The sequence below is a fragment of the Pelodiscus sinensis genome, chromosome 3, assembly GCF_049634645.1.
Source record: "Pelodiscus sinensis isolate JC-2024 chromosome 3, ASM4963464v1, whole genome shotgun sequence".
Taxonomy (NCBI): domain Eukaryota; kingdom Metazoa; phylum Chordata; order Testudines; family Trionychidae; genus Pelodiscus; species Pelodiscus sinensis.
Window position 1 is genome coordinate 87951000 of NC_134713.1, and position 23564 is coordinate 87974563.

General features: G+C 39.3%; 1 protein-coding gene across 20 annotated transcripts in view; it reads right to left on the reverse strand.

The window, feature by feature from the left end:
- Window positions 1-23564, reverse strand: part of TRDN (triadin) — a 322289-nt gene that overhangs the window by 105059 nt on the left and 193666 nt on the right. For 19 of the 20 annotated variants that reach the window (XM_075924079.1, XM_075924088.1, XM_075924085.1 and 16 more), the window contains 6 exons: window positions 18623-18667; window positions 10284-10337; window positions 8736-8771; window positions 1542-1574; window positions 1393-1440; window positions 240-266 (listed from right to left, as the gene is read on the reverse strand). In XM_075924079.1, coding sequence (XP_075780194.1) covers window positions 240-266; window positions 1393-1440; window positions 1542-1574; window positions 8736-8771; window positions 10284-10337; window positions 18623-18667 — 243 coding nt within the window. The remainder of the gene's footprint in view (window positions 1-239; window positions 267-1392; window positions 1441-1541; window positions 1575-8735; window positions 8772-10283; window positions 10338-18622; window positions 18668-23564) is intronic. The other variant, XM_075924080.1, reaches the window with a different exon arrangement.

Consider the following 23564-nt stretch of genomic DNA (forward strand, 5'->3'; position numbering starts at 1 on the left):
ACTGAGGGAAACTGCCACCTGGCATGCTATGGAGACTTCAGGACAAAGACAACTGGCTGTCGGAGCAGCATGCTCGGTGGAGAAGGTCGAGGCATTGCTATAGTTTCCTATAAAAATCCATATGGCTCTAATCAAATCTTTACATACCTCTACTGACCGTGATATGGCCTTTTTGTATTAATGAAAATATACATACACATTCTTCCATTTTCATTTTTAAAACACATTCAGTTACTCACCTTTTCCCTTATGACTTCCCACAGATACTGTAAAATAAATGAATATATTCTAAGAAATAAACTTTATAATGCATACAAAAACATTTGTCCTTTGCTAAGATACTCTCTTTGGAGCTGGTTAAAATCTACAGAAAGCAAGGCTAGCCATTGAAGTATATATGGCGCTTGAAAAGTTCCACTTTTTTCAGCAAGCCTATACTGCATACATGGAAGAATGGCCTCATAGTATGCATATAGCAGACACATGGGAAAAGAAACAATCCAGATATTTCACAAACATCTCAATAAGTCTGGCGGTTAGTAGTATTTGTCTCAAGTCAGCTGAAATATTTATGTGCAGAAGATGAAAAATAGCATTCTAATAATCATTCAGACAATGACATGTAGATACAAAAGACCATATCACATAATTCAGTCTAATTTACCTACCAGTGTTTGATATTTAATTATTGGATGTTCTTTCTTTCTAAAGCATAACTGATCAAAATGTCATACTCCTCATTGCCTTGTTATTAGATTCTTCATATTTATTGATGCCTGGGATGGATTTACATCCCTCACCCAATGGTAGGAAGAAAATAATATTTCCCTAAATATCTGTGCTAATTGGAAAAAATTGCCATGAAACTCATCTGCAGACACTGGATTCATCTATAAAATGGGGCATCAAAGAAGTCTATAAGAAGAGTGAAGACTGTGTTTGGAGGGGTGTGAGAAATGGATCCAGCCAGAAATCAAAGGACAGTCTGGCTGCAAGAAATCTTTTTCTCTTTCTACTGAAATGAAATATTGTTGTAAAAAAGAATGCAGTTTGGTTGTTTGAAAAAAGAGGATGGGGAAAAAACCCTGACACAGTTTCTTCTTCATTCCAGAGCCAGACTTACTTCCTCCCTTGCACAAATAAAAAGGAAGGAAACCGAAATAAAAATCTAGCCATTCAAAAGAATAAGGGTGTCCTGCTTAGCTGCATGTCATTGGCTCTCAAGTACAACAGAATGGCTAGGTTATCATGCTCCATCACAATTCTAATAAATTTGAGTAAATTGGCTAATCTGTTCTTTTCTAGAACAGTTCATTTCTCAGCTCTTGGGTTAATTTAGGTTTAAGATTAAATTAAGAAAATGAGACTCAAGTAGATTTGTGTATGTTTTACCAGGTGCTTTTAGAGCTACTACAGGTATTTCCTTCTTCGGTGGTTTGGCTGGAATAAATAAGAAAAGGTTGGTTATTACTGTGTGGGAGTTGCCACTAAAACACTGAGTAGCACTGATGAAAAATAAGACTAAAAATTGAGCTATTTACCAGTTTCCACCAGCTTTTCCTTCTTGGATGATTCTGAAAATGTAAAAAAGGAAAATGTTTTAGCACTACTTTGGTAATGCTGTTACATTTACTCCCTTAAAAATACTTTTTGTGAAGTGATCAGACACTGCTGAGCTAATGAAATCAGATGAAATGCCAATATCAGATTGTTAAAAGTTAATTTCATAGGTGACTTTAAAAGCAATTAAAGAGAAAACACATTTGACATTATATAAGGTCTGTTTCCCAATCTCTTCCACAATGAGATTTCCACAGAACATCAGTCACACCACCTATACAACTGGTCCCCCACAACACAGATTCAAGGCTGTAGGGCATAGCCAACCAGGGAGAGAGGGGAAGGGCTGGAGATGTTTATCTGAAATGTTAAATTTCCTATTATCATGGACTAAAATTCATATTAAATAAGAAAAGAGATGAATTAATGCTGCTTGGAAATTAAGTAAATATTTCATAAGGTATAAGCAACTAAACTATTTTTGCATGTTTGGATGTAAGGGAAGGAGGGGGGAAAAGAAAGAATGGAGTCTGGAAGGTACTTTGGTTGATTTAACCAGTGATCTCAGTAACATCTTCAACATTGCTGCACACTCCTTCAGAATTCATTTGTATGTATAGTATATAAACATATTTTAATAAATATTCTTCCCCCACTTATGTTTACCTCTCTGAAATTGAAGAATATGTAATGATAGTTTCTTTGACTTCAGGGCTACTGACTTCTCCCTATTTTCCCACAGTCTCTCTAAACTCAGGTCAGGAAAATCAGGACAGAACATGTATGGCAGAATGGCTACGTCTACACTGGCATGATTTTCTGGAAATGCTTTTAACGGAAAACTTTTCTGTTAAAAGCATTTCCGGAAAAGTGCGTCTAGATCGGCAGGATGCTTTTCCGCAAAAGCACTTTTTGCGGAAAAGCATCCGTGGCCAATCTTTACACGCTTTTCCGCAAAAAAGCCCTGATCGTCATTTTCGCAATCAGGGCTTTTTTGCGGAAAACAAATCTCTGTTGTCTACACTGGCTCTTTTGCGCAAAAGTTTTTCGGAAAAAGACTTTTGCCCGAACGGGAGCAGCATAGTATTTCCGCAAAAGCACTGACAATCTTACATGAGATCGTCAGTGCTTTTGCGGAAATTCAAGCGGCCAGTGTAGACAGCTGGCAAGTTTTTCCGCAAAAGCAGATGATTTTGCAGAAAAACTTGCCAGTCTAGACACAGCCCATATGTATGACTTTCACTTTAAACATTTTTGTACAACCTGAAATTTCATTTTTATTTAGCAAATTCAACAAGGTTCTTCCAGAAACATATGGAATCCCTTTGTACAAATATCTACATCTTTCAACGGGGAAGTATATAGGCAATAACTAACAGAATTACTTATGAATGTTGGATCACAATCTGAATTTATGGGTGACTTACTTCCACACTGCTACTATAATGGACTACACCAAAACCTGTCCCAAAAGCCACAAGCTTTGGGAAAATTTAAATCTGGATCTTGCCTTTGGGGCTCAAGCCATTGTTACTAATTTAGAAGTATTTTCTTCTATTAATTAATGGTCAGTGTGACACAGAACAAGATTGTTTTCTGTTGTACAATATACAAATTTGACATTTGCCATGGCATTTGTAACAGTAAGATTTGGTCATGAATTTATAAAAATTTATTAATTTATTAGCCAATACAAAACTATCTTTATCCAGATCACAGCTTGTGGCTCAGAACAAATACATATTTTACCATATGTGTAACTGATTTTTTTTTCAAGATTGACACTAGTCTGAAGTTTTACCAGATTCTACAAATTTTGAAGTTTTTATCTAACCATTGTTTGCCTTTTTTAAAGGCAATAAAATGTTTGTTAATTGTTCATGAAACTACCTAAATGCAATTTTGTTTTGCTGCTGGTGATGCATCTTTTATATATCTTTAGAGAGAGGAGAGACAGAAGAAGATCTCTGAGGCTATTATTTATGCCACTCCATTCCTTAATCTGCAAATGGTGTGTTCGGGTTGGTGTATTCCTGCAGTGTACCACATATCTTCACCAGCAGCCAATTCTCAACTGTGATCTTCTCTTACCCATTGGCAGAGAAACAGTCACTATGTTCCCATTTTTACTCTCTCTCTCATTATATATATGCCTTTCAATTAATTCAGATAAATTATTTTAATCTTAAAGCAGTCATGTGAATAAGTGAAATTCATGTGAAACCAGTGACAAAGTTGAATATCTATTAAATTGCCTATTTTTTGTCCTAAAATATAAACTATACTATAATGAATATCATTAGGCTATTTGGATTATATTTCAGGGAAACCAATTTCTGCACTGGAATACTCAATTTCTGACACAAAGATTGTAATAAATCCTATTTTATATTCACAAAAACACAGAACTGCCAAATCCTGTTCAGTATGGCATACACCACAAATCTTTAGATTGGGAAGCTAACAGTGTTGTATCTTTTTGTTTGCTTGCTTGCAATTTTCCTATTGACTTCTTCAAGCATTTGTTACCCATTTTTCTTCAATTTCTGAAGAGCACTAATACAGGAAGGTGATTCCCTTGTTTTCTGATGTAAGAATATCAGGAGGGGAATGACCTCCTCCCTTATTATGGTTTTCACACCAGCTTTATGGCTTCCCTTTAGTAAATGACATGACATAGTTTCTCTTCAGAATGATGGAGAAGGAAGAATAGGTTTTGGTATATCCTCACCCAGGAAAAACATGCAATCTCCAGAAATCATTAATCTGAAGAGATCTCCTGCCATGCCTGAAATAATAGTGGCACCATTTCTTCAGAGAAACATAAATACAACCATCTGATACCTGACCACTCTTAATTAAACATAGCTAACAACTTTCCCACCCAAGCCAGGTTAGCTTTTATGAATCCATCAGTAGGATCAAATAGAAAAAAATGTTTCCCGAGTGAAAAGAATTGAAAGTCACTGACAGAAACAAAGATCTTGGGGAAGCATGATAGAACAATAGTTCTACTCCAACCATGGGAACCTGGGCAGTAGAATCTGGCTTCCCAGACATGCTGGATGGCACCATGTCTTTCTTACATCTTCAGGATATATTTTTTTCAGAGGAAGAGAAACCTTCTCCTTTTCGTGTCACTCCAATATGCCTGATAATTCCAGCAACTTAGACTCTATGGAAGCCAAAGGAATATCCACAGACACAGCCAGTCACCCCACTAGATTCTGATATGCTCTGTTGTATTCTGGAGAAGCAGGGTAAGTCAGGACAGAATCAGAGGCAAATGACAAAAAGAATATAGATGCTACGTCTGTTGTGCCTGTTCCTTCAACCCTTCCTCTGAGGCAATCTCAGAAATATCATTGCTTAGAACTGCAATTTGGGAAATGAATCACAGGTAGATGAAAACACTCAGGTCAGAATGCCCATTAGGGCACAGATGGGTAGACACCAATGGGTGCTTGCCCCTTTACTCTTAGAAGAATGATACTCTTTTACTGAAGCTGCATAGGCATATCCCTAAAAGCCTCCAGATCAGAAACAGCAACACTAGATTAATTCCCGGAAGGAAATTTTTGTTTCCTAATTTCCCACCAATTTACAAAGTACTGAAGCCTATGTAGAGGTTTGAAAAACAAGGAAATTTGGCTCTAGAGAAAACTGTTAATCCTCCGAGTCTGAAATGGAGTTAACATGACATCAGAGGTAAGGAATTAACCATTGACAGAGCCTTCCCTAAAGCCATTCAGAATCATAAACTTAGTGTGGACAAAGATGTCCATTTTTAATGCACAACAAAGCAGAATCAGCCATCTCAGACACAAATACATTCCATCACTCTAAAAAACGTACAACTTAAACAAACTGATTCTGAGGCACAACCAGTAAAAAAAAAGTCTATTTTAATTTCTTTGTAGAGTCAGAGGATCACTGACTGGCAGTAGATCTTTCCTGGCATTTGTATTCCTCCTTCATCTTCTTTTTAGGGGGAGTAGCAGACGGATCTGTGGTGTATTTCCAAACATTAGGTTTCTGTGACAACATTTAATTATTGAATCACAAAAAAGTCAGGCTGGAAGAGACCTAAAGAGGTCAAATAATCTATCCCTCTGCATAGAGGCAGGGCTATTCCCAATACCTGTTTCTCTAATCTGTTCTTAAAAATTATGGTGGTGATTTTACTGCAGCAATGGGTAACCTAGGGTAGTAAGTGGGCCACACAAGTGGCCCTCCATCTCAGTGGACTGCAAGATTGTCATAACCAAGATAGTTTCTGGGATAGGGTAATTTTGCTAACTGCGCTTGTACACCTAGAATTTGTGGATTTGCGGAGTGTGTTGGTAGAACCATAACAGACCTTTGATTGGATGCAATGGGAGCTCATGGCTCTCATAGTCAATGATGTGTACAATCAGCATGCATCTCACTTCATGTGCACTTGCTTTAAGTGTGTGTCACTTTAGTAATGACTGTGGAATAAACTGACTTGGACAGCAGCCAGAGAAACTTGACAACCCTGCGCATGGGAACGGGTAAACAAAATGTCTTGTGCATGAAACATAGAACCTTGCTGGGCCGCATGTGGTCCTTGGACCAGGGCTTACCCACTGCTGTTCTAGAGCCTCCTTAGATAACCCATTCCAGGGCTTAATTGTCATCAAAACTCATCCTCTATCATAAAAAGGTTTGGCTTCAAGGAATCTGCATTTTCTGATAAAAAATAGTTTGTTGGAAAATACCTGATCAGTTCAAATTTTGTAATTTCTAATTCTGTACAGTTCTATGGCCCTAGAACATTAGATTAATGTACATGATCACCTAATGGTTAGATACTCGCGAAGGGTTCTGCAGATGCATAGCAGAGCATAGAACACCCACAGAACTTCTCAGCAAGGGAGATGTCTTGAAGGACATTATCAAACCAACAAAAAGCATCAGGAGTAGTGTGCAGCTCTGACAGTCAAAAAAAAATGCTAGAAGCATTTTAGTGTATGCAACAAAATAAGGCATGTCAGCATCAGCTATTTTTGAATATTTAAAGCTCCAAACTTGGGCATTCAAAGATTATGCAGGAACCGTTATGTAAGAGGAAAATGCTGTGCACTATTTTTGGGCACTTTGAAAGAGAAAATGATAGATTTTGCACAGTGTATTCAAAGACTATGTTTGGTATATAGGTTATTGGGCTCAACTTTAAAACTAAAAATTGAGCCCATTTATTCCCTGAAAACTGCTTATTCAATGTAATACAAGATTAGCAAGATAGCATTTATAGCAGATGCACAGCCTGAGATGTCAGTCACAGAGTATTTAGCCCTTATGACCCTTATTCAGCAAAATACTTAACATATGACTAAATGCTTTGCTGAAGAATGAAACTCTTAAATATGTGCCTAAGTATTTTGCTGACCTTGCCCCCAAAATCATGCAAATCAACAGTTAATTGTGAATATTCCAGTGCTTTTATAATCTGTCAGATATCAAGCAAACCCCTTGGAAGACATTCACACAAACAACAGATATTTTAAAAAAAATCATTTACATGGCTTAGATCTCATTCTCCTCTTATCACTATAAGAAAGGCAAAAGCCTGAATAGCAACTTCTCTATTTAACAGATAGCTTGCTCCCCCTGCCTTGTTCCTGAAGGACTGTCATACTCCAGTCTAAGTAACAAAACACTACTTCCAATATATTAAATAGTAAATCACACATTACACTGTTGCAGGCATGCAAGATCAGTAATACTTACAAGGGAGAAAGAGTCTATTTTACATTTTCATAATCAGCAATAGTGCAGAAGGAATTATTGAAAATTCATTAAAAACAAATTTGGCTGAATATATATTTTTACAGTATTGGTGAATATCGTGGAAGCTCACTTCACATTAAGCCATAATATGCTAACTGGGTGAATGTTTCAGAGTCCTAGCAAAAGTTGTGAAATGTCTTGGATTCTATTTTTAAAGAACTCTATTGAAGAATAAGAATCAGATATCAGATTAGAAAACTAAATTGTTCTGAGAATGAACTACTTTACATGCCATTAAAATACATTAAAATCCTGTATTTAAAGATTTTAAGATTCCAAAGTGAAGCATTCTAAAGTTGGGAGAAGTGGAAAAAAGAAAGCCTTTGCAACCTTAACTCTGCCTCCTTGTGGGTATACATTATGATATAGATCACACACTAATATTTCTTTTCCCATTCAGAGTTAGGTCATTTCCCACTCTCCACGTCCACACAGAAGCATAAGGGGAGTGAAACCTAAACCTCTGCATACCTTCTTCCAAGCCTATTCCTACTCTCCACAATAGTTAGACATGCCAGAGCCTTGACTCTACCTCCCAATATTTCAGTCAATACAGATTTTTCCAAGTACTACATCAAGGAAGTTGACGTTATGAAAGCAATGGGCTTAAATTGCAGCAAGGGAGGTTTAGGTTGGACATTAGAAAAACTTCCTAACTGTCAGGGTGGTTAAACACTGGAATAAATTGCCCAGGGAGGTTGTGCAATCTCTATCACTGGAGATATTTAAGAGCAGGCTAAACAGACACCTTTTAGGGATGACCTAGACAGTACTTGGTCCTGCCGTGGCGGGGAGGCAGGAGGGGGGGCGGGCGGAATGGACTCGATGACCTCTCAAAGTCCCTTCCAGTCTTAGTGTTCTATGATTCTGTGATTCTATGAAAGGAGATAGGGTTGTGGACAAGAGATGTAGCAATATAGACTGAGAAAAAAAAAAAAGATCTTGGAAGCGATATGGAAGAAGAAATAGTAAGATCAGAATAAGATTAGAATACTGTCTTAACACATGGATCTACAGAGCCACCTGCTGATGGTTAACATGAAAAATAAATTGAAATACTTGCACTTCTCAAACATACACTTAAATTATTACTGTTATTTAAAAAAGAATAGATCTTATCATTTAATGGCAGTCATGTGTGTTATCTGTGCTTTTAAGTATTTCCCGTACCTCTTAATAGTTTCCCACAGAAGCTTTCCAGAAGAAGATATTTGCTAGAGCCCAGCTATTTAAAAGAACATTTTCCCTCTAACACGTATTTTACAGTCCCATAAATGATGTTAATTTGCTACATTGCTTCCCTTAGTCAGCAAAATTTTACAGATGAAAATGAACTGCAAAGATGAAGGTTTTTTCCTTACCTTCTGCTATTTTAGCTGCTGCTGGTGTCTTGGAAACTAAAAATAAAATAATTATGTTTGATATAATCAGTCAACTATCGAGTTTTGGCAATTTAGACAATACTTTTTCAATGTAGACATGTTTGGTTGTTGTATATCTCAACAATTCTTGCAAAAACTAATTAAATGTTCTTGAACATGTTGCAAGTGTTGATTTTGTATTTCCTAAGGGAAGATAACGTTCCATATGAATGGTTTTTTTTCAGTTGTTACATCAGAATTTGTAAGGGGGGGGTGGGGATAACGGATGGCTTATTCCAACTTCTGTAAACCTCATTCCATGAAGAATAATGCCTATTTCGAAATAGCTATTTTGAAATAAGGCATGTGTAGTCACTCTACTTCTGCTATTTTGAAATAGTCCCTCACCAGGGCCATTTTAAGTTATTCTTCCTGGGGCTCTAAATCGAGATAGCATGTCTACATTAGGGAAGCATGTCTCAGACTAATTTTGAAGCTTCCCTGCAGTTAGATGTGCTATTTCGAAATTAGCTATTTCAGAATAACTATTTCGGAATAGCTTATTCCTAAATAACTGCAGTGTAGATGTTACCTTAGTGCTGTGTGGATTCTGTTCACATGTAGTGCTATCAGAAGACTTACACGAGGTTTAGAAGTAAGTTTCTTATTTCCACTCTAGCTTGGGAAATGCACAAAAAGGTAGCATATTCCATACTTAAAGAGAATAAACATTTAGTTCTGATAAATGTTCATAACTTTGGAGATTTATTAGAATTATCTGAATTTTCTGAGTCTATGGAACTGAACTGGAAATCTGGTCATAAACAAGCCCTGTTAGCAAGGAAAACCAAGAAAAATTTGGAATATCAGTTTTGACAATCAAGTACTGTACATTTACTGAACTTGGTCATGCTATAGATACCTTCAATTTCCTGTTGAGGAGCTCTATCAGGCATCAAAATTCCCTCAGAACATTCTTTGCTTTTTCTATTTAAAATTACAGGATTCAAGCCATAAAATAACCAACTTTTAATCATGAGAACTAAAATTCAGAGAGTAGATTTTCTTTGTGGGGAGAGGATAAGGGAGAATACAGGAGAAACAAAGAAAGACAGTTCACATTAACAAAAAATAGCATTTATTTTATGAAGAAGTGCTCTACAACCTGCAATTAAATATCTCTAGTCTTTGGCTTTTCATAGCATATATTTTGATTCAGAGCTACTTTCTAAGCACCATACCTCTAATATTGCTAAAAAACCACCCCTCTAATGTTGTAGCTGCCGTGAGAAATTCAAAACATTCCTGAAAGTTTGAGAGCACTGCTGAAGTAGGTATCAGAGGCCATTTGATCTAAGAATGTTATGGATCTAACCTATGCAAGAAACCACTATTCTCTTTAGAGAATTCACAACAAAATACATCTTTTAGATTAAATGGATTACACCAGAGGCCTTTTGTATAATCCAGTAGATGGTGCTATGATGCAATAAACAAGCTTTACAAACATGAGACATACACTGAAAACGTAGAGAAAGTTATTCTTACCTGGTGCCGGTACTTTTAGAAGGGCTGGTTTGGCTGCAGGAGCTTTTGCTGGCCCTTAAAGAGAACAAATTAAATAACTTACTGCCAAGTGTTATAGCATAAAAATACAGAAGTCTAAAAGAAGTCTGTACATGAAAAATACAGTCCTTAATGAAGAATGAAGAGATTATTAGAACAATAGAAGTACCCATACACTCAACTGATCCATAGGCATGAATACACTTAGAAAAAAATGTTTTTCCTCTTTAGAGTAACCTGTCATTATCTGAAGAAGTGGGTTGAGCCCACGAAAGCTCATACTATTATATGCTTTGTTTGTCTTGAAGGTGCTACTGGTCTATTCGTTGTTTTTTTAAGTTTTTCCTATCAATTGCTGTCATGAGCCAGAGGTTTCCTTCTCCCCATGGTGAAGACTGATCCTGGAGCCACTGCTTAGTTACTATTGCATTAGACCCTGCAGATGCTTAAATCTTTCTACATGGAGACTCAAGGCCAGACAAATCATGTCATTGTAGGTCAACTGGTTTTGGTCCAATCATAGTATACATGCAAACTCACTCTGGGCTGGGGCAAAGGAACCTCCCTGGGTCACAGTTCAAAGCTGTGAAAGGAAAGGGTACTTGTAAAAGACCTCCAATAATCTTGTCCAAACACTGCACAAAAGAACTAGATTGAATCCACTGGGTACATCCACTGTGTACTAGAGTTTAGCTAATACTTTGCATCCTGAGTAACTGCTAGAATAGACTGTGCTTCAACCAAGATAATTTAACAATTTTTCATAAATCCGAGTCTACTGGTTTTCCTAATGGAATTTGGTGTGCCAACTAAAACAATACATGTATTCTCTGACTTACAATTCACATTTTCATACTGCAAAAGGAAATAATCATTTTAATCACAATCTGAATTACAGAATGCCAACAAAATGTTAGTTAATCCTTCACATCTGTCACAATGTTATTAAAAAGGAAAAAAAGACGATGGCTAAATCAGAAATGCAATTTCCAGTTCTTCCCCTCTAGTATATTGAGAAGTTCATGAAAAATGCATCAGCCTGTCTTGTAAAACATAATGAAAACAAAATATAAAGTTTAACAAGTGTGGGATTGGTTTGTTTGTATCCGTTTAAAATGATGCAGTAAATTAGTACTACAGCACTATAATTACTCTGGAGGGCTCATCCTTCTTTAAATAAGATCTTTAAGAGGAGACATTGTTAAAGAGTTTCCTTATCATTTCTATCTAGGTCCCCAGCCCTGCAAAAAAGCAGGAGATTCAATCAACAAACCTTATAAAGCTCAGGGATTCACTGGAATTACATATTTCTCCCCGTGGGCTCTGAACATATCTTTACCCTCCCTTTAACTCTCAGGCAATGCAGCTGCTTTGGAGTCAGGTTGCCAAGATGTCCCATAAAGGCAGCTCTCTCTAGAATTACTCTTTAAAGAGATTCCCAAGTCAGTGGGACTGAGGAAGGCACCTCCTACATCTCGCCAGGCTCAGTGTTTCCACCTCTGGCAGTGTAGGAGCTCCTTGCCATATGGTGTTTATTTTCCCCTTTGGGGCTTATTTCCCAATATTTTTCAGGAAGCTCTCAAGCCAGATGAAGAGCACTCCACAAATTCACAACACAAAACAAAGGGAGAAACTTTACTCTATCCCTTTGTGGGGGCATGTGTAGGGGTGCTGAGACCAGGGATGCTCAAGTGTGGCAAAACCCCCTGTAACTTGCAGTGGTTTCTATCACATTCAGGCTTTGTAGTTTTATTCAATGACTCTCAGCACCCCCACTGTACAATCAACAAACCCTACAGATCTCAAGGATTCACTGGAATTACATATTCTCCCCATGAGCTCTGATGACATCTTTATTCTCTATTTAACTCTGGAGTTGTCCTTCCCCTGCATAGGCAATCAGTAACATAGCATCCACTGTCAGAAGGAGAGCAGCCTTCACCCTGGAGATGCCTTTCTCCCTGCTGCCAGTAGCCTAGCAGCAACTTGTCTCTCCTCCTCCTTTCTCACTGATGGAGGGGTTTTAAAAAGTGTCAGGAAGCCCTTAATTGGACTCAGGAGTCCCTAACTGGCCTGAGATAAACTCTTTTCAGGTTATAGGGAAAAGGGCCTTTATCATTCTAGAGCTAATATACCTGCCTTGCACCACTCTCTTATACAGGTTTATCCTGACTTGGTTACAGTGCAAAAGGTAAAGCAAAAGGTGTGTGAGTAGTTTTACTCTTATAGAGTCATCACATTGATTCAATAGGATAACTCAAATGAATAACATTACCCACAGGCCTTGTTTTTCGTAGGACCAGACTCTTGATTTGTATCAATTTTCAGGCCAGACTTAGGAGGGATGTTTTTGCACTGAGGCCCTTCTCAAAACATGGATCTTGACTCCCATGGGAGATACTTCCATAAGGTGCTGAGAAGAGGGGAGACAGTGCTACAGAGATGGTTGAAACTCCTTCTACGCAGATAAGGAAAGATCAGTAATAGATTTGAGAGTCTGGTTAGCATCCCCAAATTTCTGGGCACCAATAATTTTACTTATTACTTATTTGTAGTATTTGAGTCAAGGATGGTCCTTCAAAGATTAACAAATTCCATAAGCTTTAAAAATGTCCCCCACGTTCAGTGCAAACAGTCTGATCAATTGAAGTCTGACCTAAAAAATAATGCATGATGAGCGTATTAGCTATGGGGAAGCACTACTGTAGAAATAAAGATTCCAGGGCTACTATGATATTTTCTTGAAACATTGTTTTGAGATTTATGATTAAGAGCCCAAACCTGAAATTACTACATACACAGAACTCCTTCTGCGGGAACCTTTAAGGTCAGGGGTGGGGAAACTTTTTTGGGTCGGGGACCACTGACCCACATTAAAATCAGTCAGGGGCTGCACACAAATAGAAGAAAACAAAAACAACCCCCCCCAAACCCTCACTGATATGGCCCCTCGCTGAGAAGCAGAAAGATACTCCCCACATTCCTTTTGCACATCATAGCCTATGGGGCCAAGGTTAGTAGATTTTGTGTGCCACAGTCCTGTGGAGGGGCAGAGGCGGGGCTAGAGTGATAGCATGGGCTCCCCAATGCTAGGGGGGAGCCCTGATCCTTGGGGGCCAGAGTCAGGCAAGACTTATCCGGCCTCTGGGCCTGAGGTTCCCCACCTCTGTTTTAGGTGCACAAAGAAGGCAAGGATTGGCAGTTTGAGAGTACTTGGGCATTTCTTCAGAAACCTACAAGTACATAAGCCTTCTCAGCTTTTCTACAAACCTCACACCCAGCAAGATCATTCGAAATATTTTTCTACTGTGAGAACCTCTGCTATTGTAGACAGGTGATAAAAAAATGGGGAGGCAAAACTGCCACTGTCAAGGAAAAGGAGGAATTAGAAATAGTGTAGGTATTGAAAAGAAGAGGCAGCTGAAGTTTAAACATGTCATTTTTCAATTATAAATTGTGAAGGCACTTTCTTCTTTCCATCTTCAACAATTTTAATTACGATTATTTGGGAACACTGAAACATGTTTAAAACAGCTTGCATTTAGGTTCTTTGGACATGATGGGTTCTTTATTACCTGTAAAGGATTTTTTTTAATACGCACACAAAACCAGACAGACAGATAAGTACAATAGACGTGACTGCTGCGGAGATGAGATACCCACAAAGTTTGCATGTGCATTGGGATCAGTTACTTAGAAAGTTGTGCCAGTTTAATATAAAATGTAAATTTAGACTAACTCAGTGCAAAAGGCGGTGTGAACACAGTTATTATTTCTGATTTAAGTCAAGATCAGTAATCTCTTTAAGAGTAGGTAAAACCTGTTACTGATTGACTTAAACAAAATAAAAAATAAGCTGGACCATGCAGCTTTATCCTCTAGTTTAAATAACCTTGAGCTTGCCATGCCTTTCGTTAAACTGGTGCAACTCTGTACACAGGCAAGACTTTATTCATGTTGAGAATAAAGGGGATATGTTGTGGCTTGATCTTTATGGTGTGGGAGAGAGCTGGGCAGAGAGGTATTTGGTGAATGGAAGCTTGTTGGTTATAATGAACTTAACACCCTGCTTTAAGGATTTTTATCTGGGCACACGGCTGTGGTAATTATGACACAATGACCTCAATATTAGTAACTCTTAAATACCGACTCTGCTACTTGAATTGGCACAGGCAGCAACCTGTGACACATGAAACATGAAGAAACTGCTAGAGTGACAGTGGGTCAATAGAGCTAATACAGTATTTAGATTCTCACCATAAATAAATTATATATTCATTACTTCCTAGACACTAGAAACACCAACACTAGAAATATTATTCCAGCATGAAAGCCGCCAAAATAGAATAGACTTCAAATGCAAAACAGTACTAGACTATTACTGGCAACAACAACACCAAGTTGCCTGAATTTAAATTGATGTCTATATTGTCACCAGCAGGGTGATCTGAGATAAGCTAACATAAATGACTGCCAAGCATTCCAATGAAAAGCCCTGAAAAATTCCAGGGGAAAACACATTTATATTTGGGTGATATGTTGCTCTGAACCAAAACATTTCTGAGTTAATCCTCTGCTTCCACTAACTTTCTGTGAAAGCATGTTTTGCAGGCACTACTTCAAAGCTTGATAATTACCACATTTAGATGAAATTAATCATGAAGCAGCTTACAGCGATGCTCTCTAGCTAAGGGGTCTACTAAAGCCTTTAAGAAGTGCCTAGTAGTTGCCAGATATGGAAATTTTAAAAGGTGTCCATTGCAGGGATCTGAATCATTTATCATAATAATCTGCCATTGCTATAGGATATAAAAAAATAAACAAACTGGCAGCACCATTTACAACAACAGAAGTGATCTAAATAAAGCCCCCAAGCTCTCTCTTTTATTTTTTCCATATAAGTAATAATTTACTAGGTCAACATTCCTTAATATATTTTAGAGCATCAAGTTACGGTTAAAGGCAACAGTGTGTTTTTTTCCCTCATCCTAAGTACATAACAAATAGTAAAATTTAAGCAAATATCTAAATTGTCCTTCAATTCAGAAATTGTCACAATTTGTTCTTAATTTTAGGAGCAGAAGATTAATGATGGTTGATTTCAGTAATATATGACAACATAAATATTTATTTTTACACTAAACCCAAGATTTTCAAATCAGGGAGCCTGAAGTTACACTTCTAAATGCATATTCATGCACCCAGGATGGGATTTGAAAGTTAATACAAATTTGGAGACAATATTGTCAAAAGTGACTTATCCACACTCCTAACTCACATAGCTGCTTTTTAAAATTTTATCGTAAGTGCCTAATTAGTAGTTCTCAAAGTTTTGTATTGGTGATGCCTTTCACACAGAAAGCCTCCAAGTGTACCCCCTGTTATAAATTAAAAACATGTTTTATATTTAACACTATTATAAATGCTGGAGGTTAAACTGAGTTTGGGGGTGGAGGCGGGTCAAGCGCCATATACAGTAAAACTCCGGTGGTCCGGCATCCAGTGGTCCAGTACGCCTGATAGTCCGGCACCAACTGCAACCCGAAAGTGCTCCGGCAGCTGCTTCTAGTTGTTAGAAGCAAGGCACTGAGGTTAGTAGCAAGGATTGGTTCCTGAGTTCGAGTTATTATGGTGTGGTGTGTAGTTGCTGGTGAGAATATGCTTCAGGTGCAAACCTCGGTGCCAACTCTGCCCACATATATACACCAGCAACACCATCACAGGACCTAACCAGATCAGCCATACTGTCACTGGTACATTCTCCTGCACATCTACCAACGTAATATATGCCATCATGTGCCAACAATGCCCCACTGCTATATACATCGGCCAAACTGGACAGTCCCTACGTAAAAGAATCAATGGACACAAATCTGATATTAGGAATGGCAACATACAAAAACCTGTAGGGGAACACTTCAATCTGGACACACAATTGCAGATCTAAAAATAGCCATCCTGCAGCAAAAAAACTTCAGGACCAGACTTCAAAGAGAAACTGCTGAGCTACAGTTCATCTTTAAGTTTGACACAATCAACTCTGGATTAAACAAAGACTGTGACTGGCTCCCTAACTACAAAAGCAGCTTCTGCTCTCTTGAAATTCACACCTCCAGATCAGCTGCTAGAAGTGGGCCTCATCCTCCTTGATTGGATCCACCTCGTCATCTCCAGCCTGATCCTGGCCTGCATAGTTACACCTGCCTCTGGAAATTTCCACTACATGCATCTGACGAAGTGGGTCTTTGCCCACGAAAGCTTATGCTCCTACACTTCAGTTAGTCTATAAGGTGCCACAGGACTCCTCGTCACTTAAGGAGAATGGAAAACAAACAAATGATCAATAAATAAGGCCAAATCGTGGTACAGTTGAAGTAAATGAGAGTTTTGTCATTCCCTTTAATGTGTCCAGGATATGAGTATTATAACAGCCACTTACAGAAATCAAATCCTGTACTGGGACACTGCAAGTAACAACTCCAGCATCCGGGGTAGGACTTTACTTCTTCCTAACCCTTCTATCTTTCTATCTAGCCAGCCTATAATATCAAAACACGGCAAGTATATAGCCCTAATAAAGATTCAGCACAACCTACTGATGGAGATATTATCATTCCTGATCATGACAGTGTTTTCTTCCAGGGGGATGGTAGCCTTTTATTATTTCTTGTCCTCACAACATAATTGCCATTTTTCCTAATAGGCTTTTTTTACTGATCCTCTCTGATTGAATGATTCTCCCTTTCGGGTGTACATAGAAAAAAATTAGCTTATCTTTCTCCCCATCAGTTCTTGGTGGTGTATAAGGAGACATCTACGCTGCACGGCTATCTCGAAATAGCTACACTGCATCTACACAAGCCACCCGTTATTTTAAAATATTTTTCAAAATAACAGGCATGATATTTCGGCATCCCGGTAACCCTCGTTCCATGAGGGTTAAGTTATTTATCAAAATAGCATGTTATTTCGAAATTTGACACTGTGTAGACATACCAAATTTCAAAATAAGCTATTTCAAAATAGATTTGAAATAAGATATGCAATTTGTGTAATGCACCCTAAGTGTTATTCTATATTCCTTTCACTTACTAGATCTCTTTGCTTATTGACACTCAAAGACTCACTTGGCTGCGTCTAAACTGGCATGATTTTGTGGAAATACTTTTAATGGAAAAGTTTTTCCGTTAAAAGTATTTCTGCAAAAGAACATCTAGATTGGCACGGATGCTTTTGCGCAAAAAGTGCTTTTGTGCAAAAGCATCTGTGCCCAGTATAGACGCACTTTTGCACAAGAAAGCTCCCAAGGCCATTTTAGCCATCAGGCTTTCTTGAGCAAAAAATTAAGGTGCCCGTTTACACTGGCCCTCTTGCGCAAGTATTCTTGTGCAAGAGGGCTTATCCCTGAGCGGGAGCATCAAAGTATTTGCGCAAGAAGCACTGATTTTGTATATTACAAAGTCAGTGCTCTTGAGCAAATTCAAGCGGCCAGTGTAGACAGCTGGCAAGTTTTTGCACAAAAGCGGCTGCTTTTGCGCAAAATCTTGCCAGTCTAGACGCACCCACTATGTTCACATTTGGTCCCTTTAAATCATTCCTTATGAATATGTTTTCCTTACACCAGAAGGTACACAGATAACATAAGATGGTTGAATATGCTTCCTGAAAGCTTAACAATATCATCAGGAATCATGTCCATAAGGCAGGCACAGAAATTCTAAATTTATATTGGGCTTTCTTTGAGTGGCAGTGAGACTCAATAATAAGCAATGTGTCTTTGACGTTATCTGTAGAGGCTTACTGTTCTCCAGGAATAATGAAAATAGTTTTTGTTACTTTTAACAATTATTATTTTCACAAAAGATGGTTCATACATACTTTGCCTTAAGCAATAAGGTAAAAAACTTGGTATACTATTGTGCAGCAGGTAAAAATATAGAGCAAGATTTCCAAAAGCAATTGGTACTTATTAATTTTTTGACTGCCCAACTTCAGGTACCTTAAAAGGGTCTTTTATCAGAAAGTGCTGATGGCATCTTTAGTAATCAGGTCCCTTCTGTTGAGCCACCCAAATACTGTGGCACCCCAAATCCTCAGTTACTTCTAACAATCTTAACATAACCTTGACCTTTCTTATGAAGAGCCATACAATTTTACAAACCACTAACCTGTACTATTGGAATCACTTGTCGGCTTTAGAGACACGTGAAACACTTCCACTGTAATTTTTCAATAGTTAATCATGATTATTTTAAAGGCAGACATATTACACTATGGGCTATCAATATATCAGCATATTGTAGAATAAGGAGACAACTTACCTTCTTTCTTTAAAAGTGGAAGTGAAGGCTTTTCTTTTACTGGCTCTTGAAAATAATTAAAGTACAATTAAACACATTTTTAAATATTTAATCCCCCCCCAAATATTTTAACATACATGATCTGGTTTTATTCTTATCTGTACATGCTAAATAGATCAATTTTATTCAGCCTAGAAATAAACATCTGGAGCTAGCATATGTGTATAGCAGTGAAACAGCTAAGCAGTGCTTTATTCTTTTACACCTTTCTAGTACTGGTAGCCTGCTCTTTTCCTCAGGCCTCGATCAACATTCTTTTGAAGTAAACTAGAAGTAAACAGTAGCTGTAAATGACAGCTAAACTACACAGAGGGTGATAAAAAAGCCTTAAGCTTATGTAGTGCCTTTCATGCAACTGTATCCCTAGGAGGTTTGTAATAAACCATTACACACAAATGCCTCAGTATTCTCTCACAGAATATGGTATGTTCGCATTTAAGTTAATTGACTAAATATTTCAAACCTTGGTCTGGAATGAATCTACAAGTTCATGACAACTTAACACAGCTTCTCCACAGATTTTTTGCATAATGTATATTTTAGAAAATCTTACAGGTCAACTTCAGAGATTCTGAATAATCTATAAATTTGTACACAGGCAACTATTCAGGTAAATGCTATGTTTCAAACTGTTTATTACCTTCTCTTAGAAGGATGCTCTATGCAGTTTGCATATGTGAGTGTCCTGCTAATTTCAGTGGGAGCTAGGCATGTATAACAAGGAGTAAAAATGTCCCTAAATCCAAGCAGCTTTCAGTTCCACTCAGTGGAAAGGTAATATACTGCAGCTCTGCTAATGCTGTATTGACATGTTAGGTCCACCAGGAGACAATTTTATTTCTGGAAGCATTATTCTGTAAACTGGAGCTAATGCAACTTTTCATGGGACGGCCATAAACCACAACATAACTATAATCTAACCTGGAGGTTACAAACATAGACTATAATCTCAGCATCAGTGGATAACCATATTGTCAGAATTCTATCTCTATATGATATTGATATATGTCAATCCAATGACAGAATTTTAGGATGCCAGAGTATAGGACATATAGAATATGTCTACACAGCAGCGTTATTTTGGAATAACTGACATTATTTTGAAATAACAAAGAGTGCATCTACACAGCAATCCACTATTTCAATATAATTTCGAGATGGCGGACTTCTTACTCTGACTTCTGTAACATTCATTTTACGAGCAGTAAGGGAAGTCAAAGAAAGAGTGTTCTTCCTTTGACTTTGTGCTGTGTAGACAGTGCCAAGAGCCGACTTCTGCTACACAATTGACGTAGCTGAAGATGCTTAGCTTAATTTGACTTTTGCCCTGCAGTGAAGATGTGCCCATAGTGTGATCTGCTAACTAGGCTAGACTTACACCAGCAGGACCCATTATAAGCTTTAGATGTCTCAATGGGACCCTTGATTCACAGAGCAAAAACAGATGTTAAAAAGATCCCGAAGTAGATATTGCCCATTATTAACCCAAATTAACACCAATCACACACTTTATCTCCCACTTAGCTGGTGGACAGGTGCTAGTGTGGCTTAACCAGTTCCCATGAGTTTACTATGCTGTGTATGGGGCTTGTATATAAACAGAGCAGAGTTAAAGGTCTTGTACTACATGAGTAGAAGCTCTAAGGCTATGTCTAAACTGGCGGGTTCTTGCTCAACAACGGCCGTTCTTGCGCAAGAATCTGCAGTGCATCCACACTGCCCACCTGCTCTTGCACAAGAAGATTTATACAGGCAGTCCCCGGGTTACGTACAAGATAGGGACTATAGGTTTGTTCTTAAGTTGAATTTGTACGTAACTCGGAACTGGCTCCAGATTCAGCTGCTGCTGCTGAAACTGATCAGGGGCTGACTACAGAAAGCCCGAGGCAGAGTTGCTCTGCCCCCAGCTTCCTGGAATCAGCCACTGATCAGTTTCAACAGCGGCTGAATCTGGAGCCTGGGACAGAACAGCTGGGGTGCTGCCGGGTAGGTCCCCCCAGGACCAACCCGGCAGCACCCCAGCTGCTCTACCCCAGGCGTCCACAACAAAAGCCTGGTCTGCTGGGGGGGGGGGCACACTAGCTGCACCCCCCCCGCCAGCAGACATGGGAGACCCGGAGCAAAGCCGCGGAGGCGGCAGGGTCCCGCACCTCTGCGGCTTTGCTCCGGGTGTCCCTGGTCTGCTGGGGGGGGGCCCCCAGCAGACCAGGGACACCCGGAGCAAAGCCGCAGAGGCGGTGGGGTCCTGCGCTTCCAAGGCTTTGCTCCGGGTGTCCCAGGTCTGCTCCGGGTGTCCCTGGTCTGCTGGGAGGGGTCCCCAGCAGACCAGGGACACCCCGAGCAAAGCCTTGGAGGCGCGGGACCCCGCCGCCTCTGCGGCTTTGCTCGGGGTGTCCCATGTCTCCTGGGGACCCCACCAGCAGACCAGGGACACCCGGAGCAGCTTTTCTCGCCCCGGGCAAGAAAAGTCCCATTCGTAAGTGCGGATCTGACATAAAGTCGGATCCGCGTAACTCGGGGACTGCCTGTAGCATGGCGTAGTAAGAGAGGGCTTCTTGTGCAAGAGCTACACTCTTTTCTAACAGGTATAAGCTCTCTTGTGCAAAAGCTCTTGCGCAAGAGGGCAGTGTGGATGTGTGGCAGGGTTTTCTTACAAGAAAGCGTCCACACTGCCATGGTTGCTCTTGCGCAAAAGCACATCTCACACATGGCAGTGTGGACATGTTCTTGCAAAAGACTTCTTGCACAAGAACTGTTGCACAAGATGTTCTTGTGCAAGAAGTTGTCAGTGTAGACATAGCCCCAGAACAGGTATTCTTGCGCAAAAACTTGCCGGGTGTCTACACTGCACGTGCGTTCCTGCGCAAGTAAATTTACAGTACAGCGTCGGAAAACAGGGCTTGTTCTGGAAGAGTTATTCCTCTCCCCATGAGGAATAAGCCCTCTTGTGTAAGAGCTCTTCCACAAGAAGGCAGTGTAGACAGGCAACATGAATTTCTTGCGCAAGAAACCCCTATTGCTAAAATGTCCATCAGAGCTTTCTTGTGCAAGAGAGTGTCCCCACTGCCATGGATGCTCTTGCGCAAAAGCACATCTCTTGCGCAAAAGCACATGACAGTGTGGACGTGCTCTTGTGGAAGACCTCTTGCCCAAGAATTCTTGCACAATACAGTCCTTGCCCAAGAAGCCTGCAGTGTAGACATAGCCTAACAGGTTAGCCAAAAAAGAACCCATCCTTCTGTTCAATCCAGGAGAATTGCAAACCATGCGTCAGATGGAAATTACTGTTAGCATTTCTTTCAATTGCTTCTTACCTTAGCTTCCATTTTTAAAAGAGCAAGAAAGCGAGAAAAGATTGACAGAAAGATGAACAGAAGAGGAGCTATGGACCATGGTATTATTGACCAAAATGTAACTGAGAACAGCATTTTGCTGTTCGACTTAGGTGCTGCACATTGAACACAATAGGCCCTTTAAACCAATGCATCTTCAATAGCCATTGGGGTTTGATTTGCTGCTCTTAGCAACAATTCAAAAGAGCGGAAACAGAGGAAGTAGCAGGTGGCTTTTCCATCATAAGAACAAAATACATAATTAAAGTCACTGAGAGGCCAATCTCAGTATAGACTGCAGTACTGCTAGCAGATGTATCTGACTTTAAACACAATTTGCTGAACAGGGAGATTTGCTAATGTGAATTACTATGGTTGAAGAGTAAGACACCTTACACTGGTAAGCAATCTGAAATTGTGATTAAACAAACATTTTTCCACTTTATACACACATGCAGTGGTTTGGCATTTCTCTAGTATTGTTCTAATTCCTCTCCCTAGTCTTCTTCTAATGCAATTTTTAAGTAAAACAAATAAGTTTCACAAATAAGTTTCATCTTGTAGCCTCCCCAAAATCCTTTGCATAATGATGTGCCAATCATGGGCAGAGATTTGAGGAGGCAAGAGCAAAATATTGTTTTGCTAAGGCCAGAGATGCCTGTATAGTTCTTTCTCATAAAGTCCACTACTGCCACATCCTCAAAGTCTAGTAGTAGGAGAAACTGTCTCCTTACAAGTGCCTCTATGTGTGCCTAAGGAATGTACCACATAGCCCTGCTGATCCCCTACCATCCCATTAGCCACTCTAACAATGCATATAAGAAGCAAAGGACCAAACTGCTGCTTCACTGAATTAAGTTCCAAAAACACTGGAACCTGCCTCTCTCCCTGTGAATAGCTTCCAATACAGCCCTTACTAGGGCTATGTTTATACTGAAAAAATTAGGAAGAATGGCTCTTGTGCAAGAGGGGTTTTTTGCACAAAAAGGAGCCGTCTACACAGCTCCTTTTTGCGCAAAAGCCTCTTGCGCAAAAACAGCTGCTAATTAATTATGCAAATGAAGCACAGGGATATTCTACTCCACGCTTTATTTGCATAATAAGCTTTTGCAGAAGAAGGCTGCAGTACAGGCAGTCCCCGGGTTACATGGATCCGACTTACATCGGATCCCTACTTACAAACGGGGTGAGGCAACCCCGCACTAGCTGCTTCCCCCCAGCAGACCAGGGAGACGCGGAGCGGCTTTTCTCAGCAGACACCTCAGCTTGAGAATATAGGACTGAGAGAAGTGAGGTGTGGGAGAATAAAACTGAGCTCTGGAGAAATGTTTGGCTAGAGTTTCCCCTACAATATGTACCAGTTCCGACTTACATACAAATTCAATTTAAGAACAAACCTACAGTCCCTATCTTGTACGTAACCCGGGGACTGCCTGTATAGACGTAGCCCCAGAGTTTAAAGAGCTTCAATTTGGAGGAAGACTGGACTTCTTCTCTGTCATCTACTAGTCTAGAAAAATCCAGTCTACCTCAAAGGTTACCATCGGTGTTCCCTCCTTCCATCCAATTAA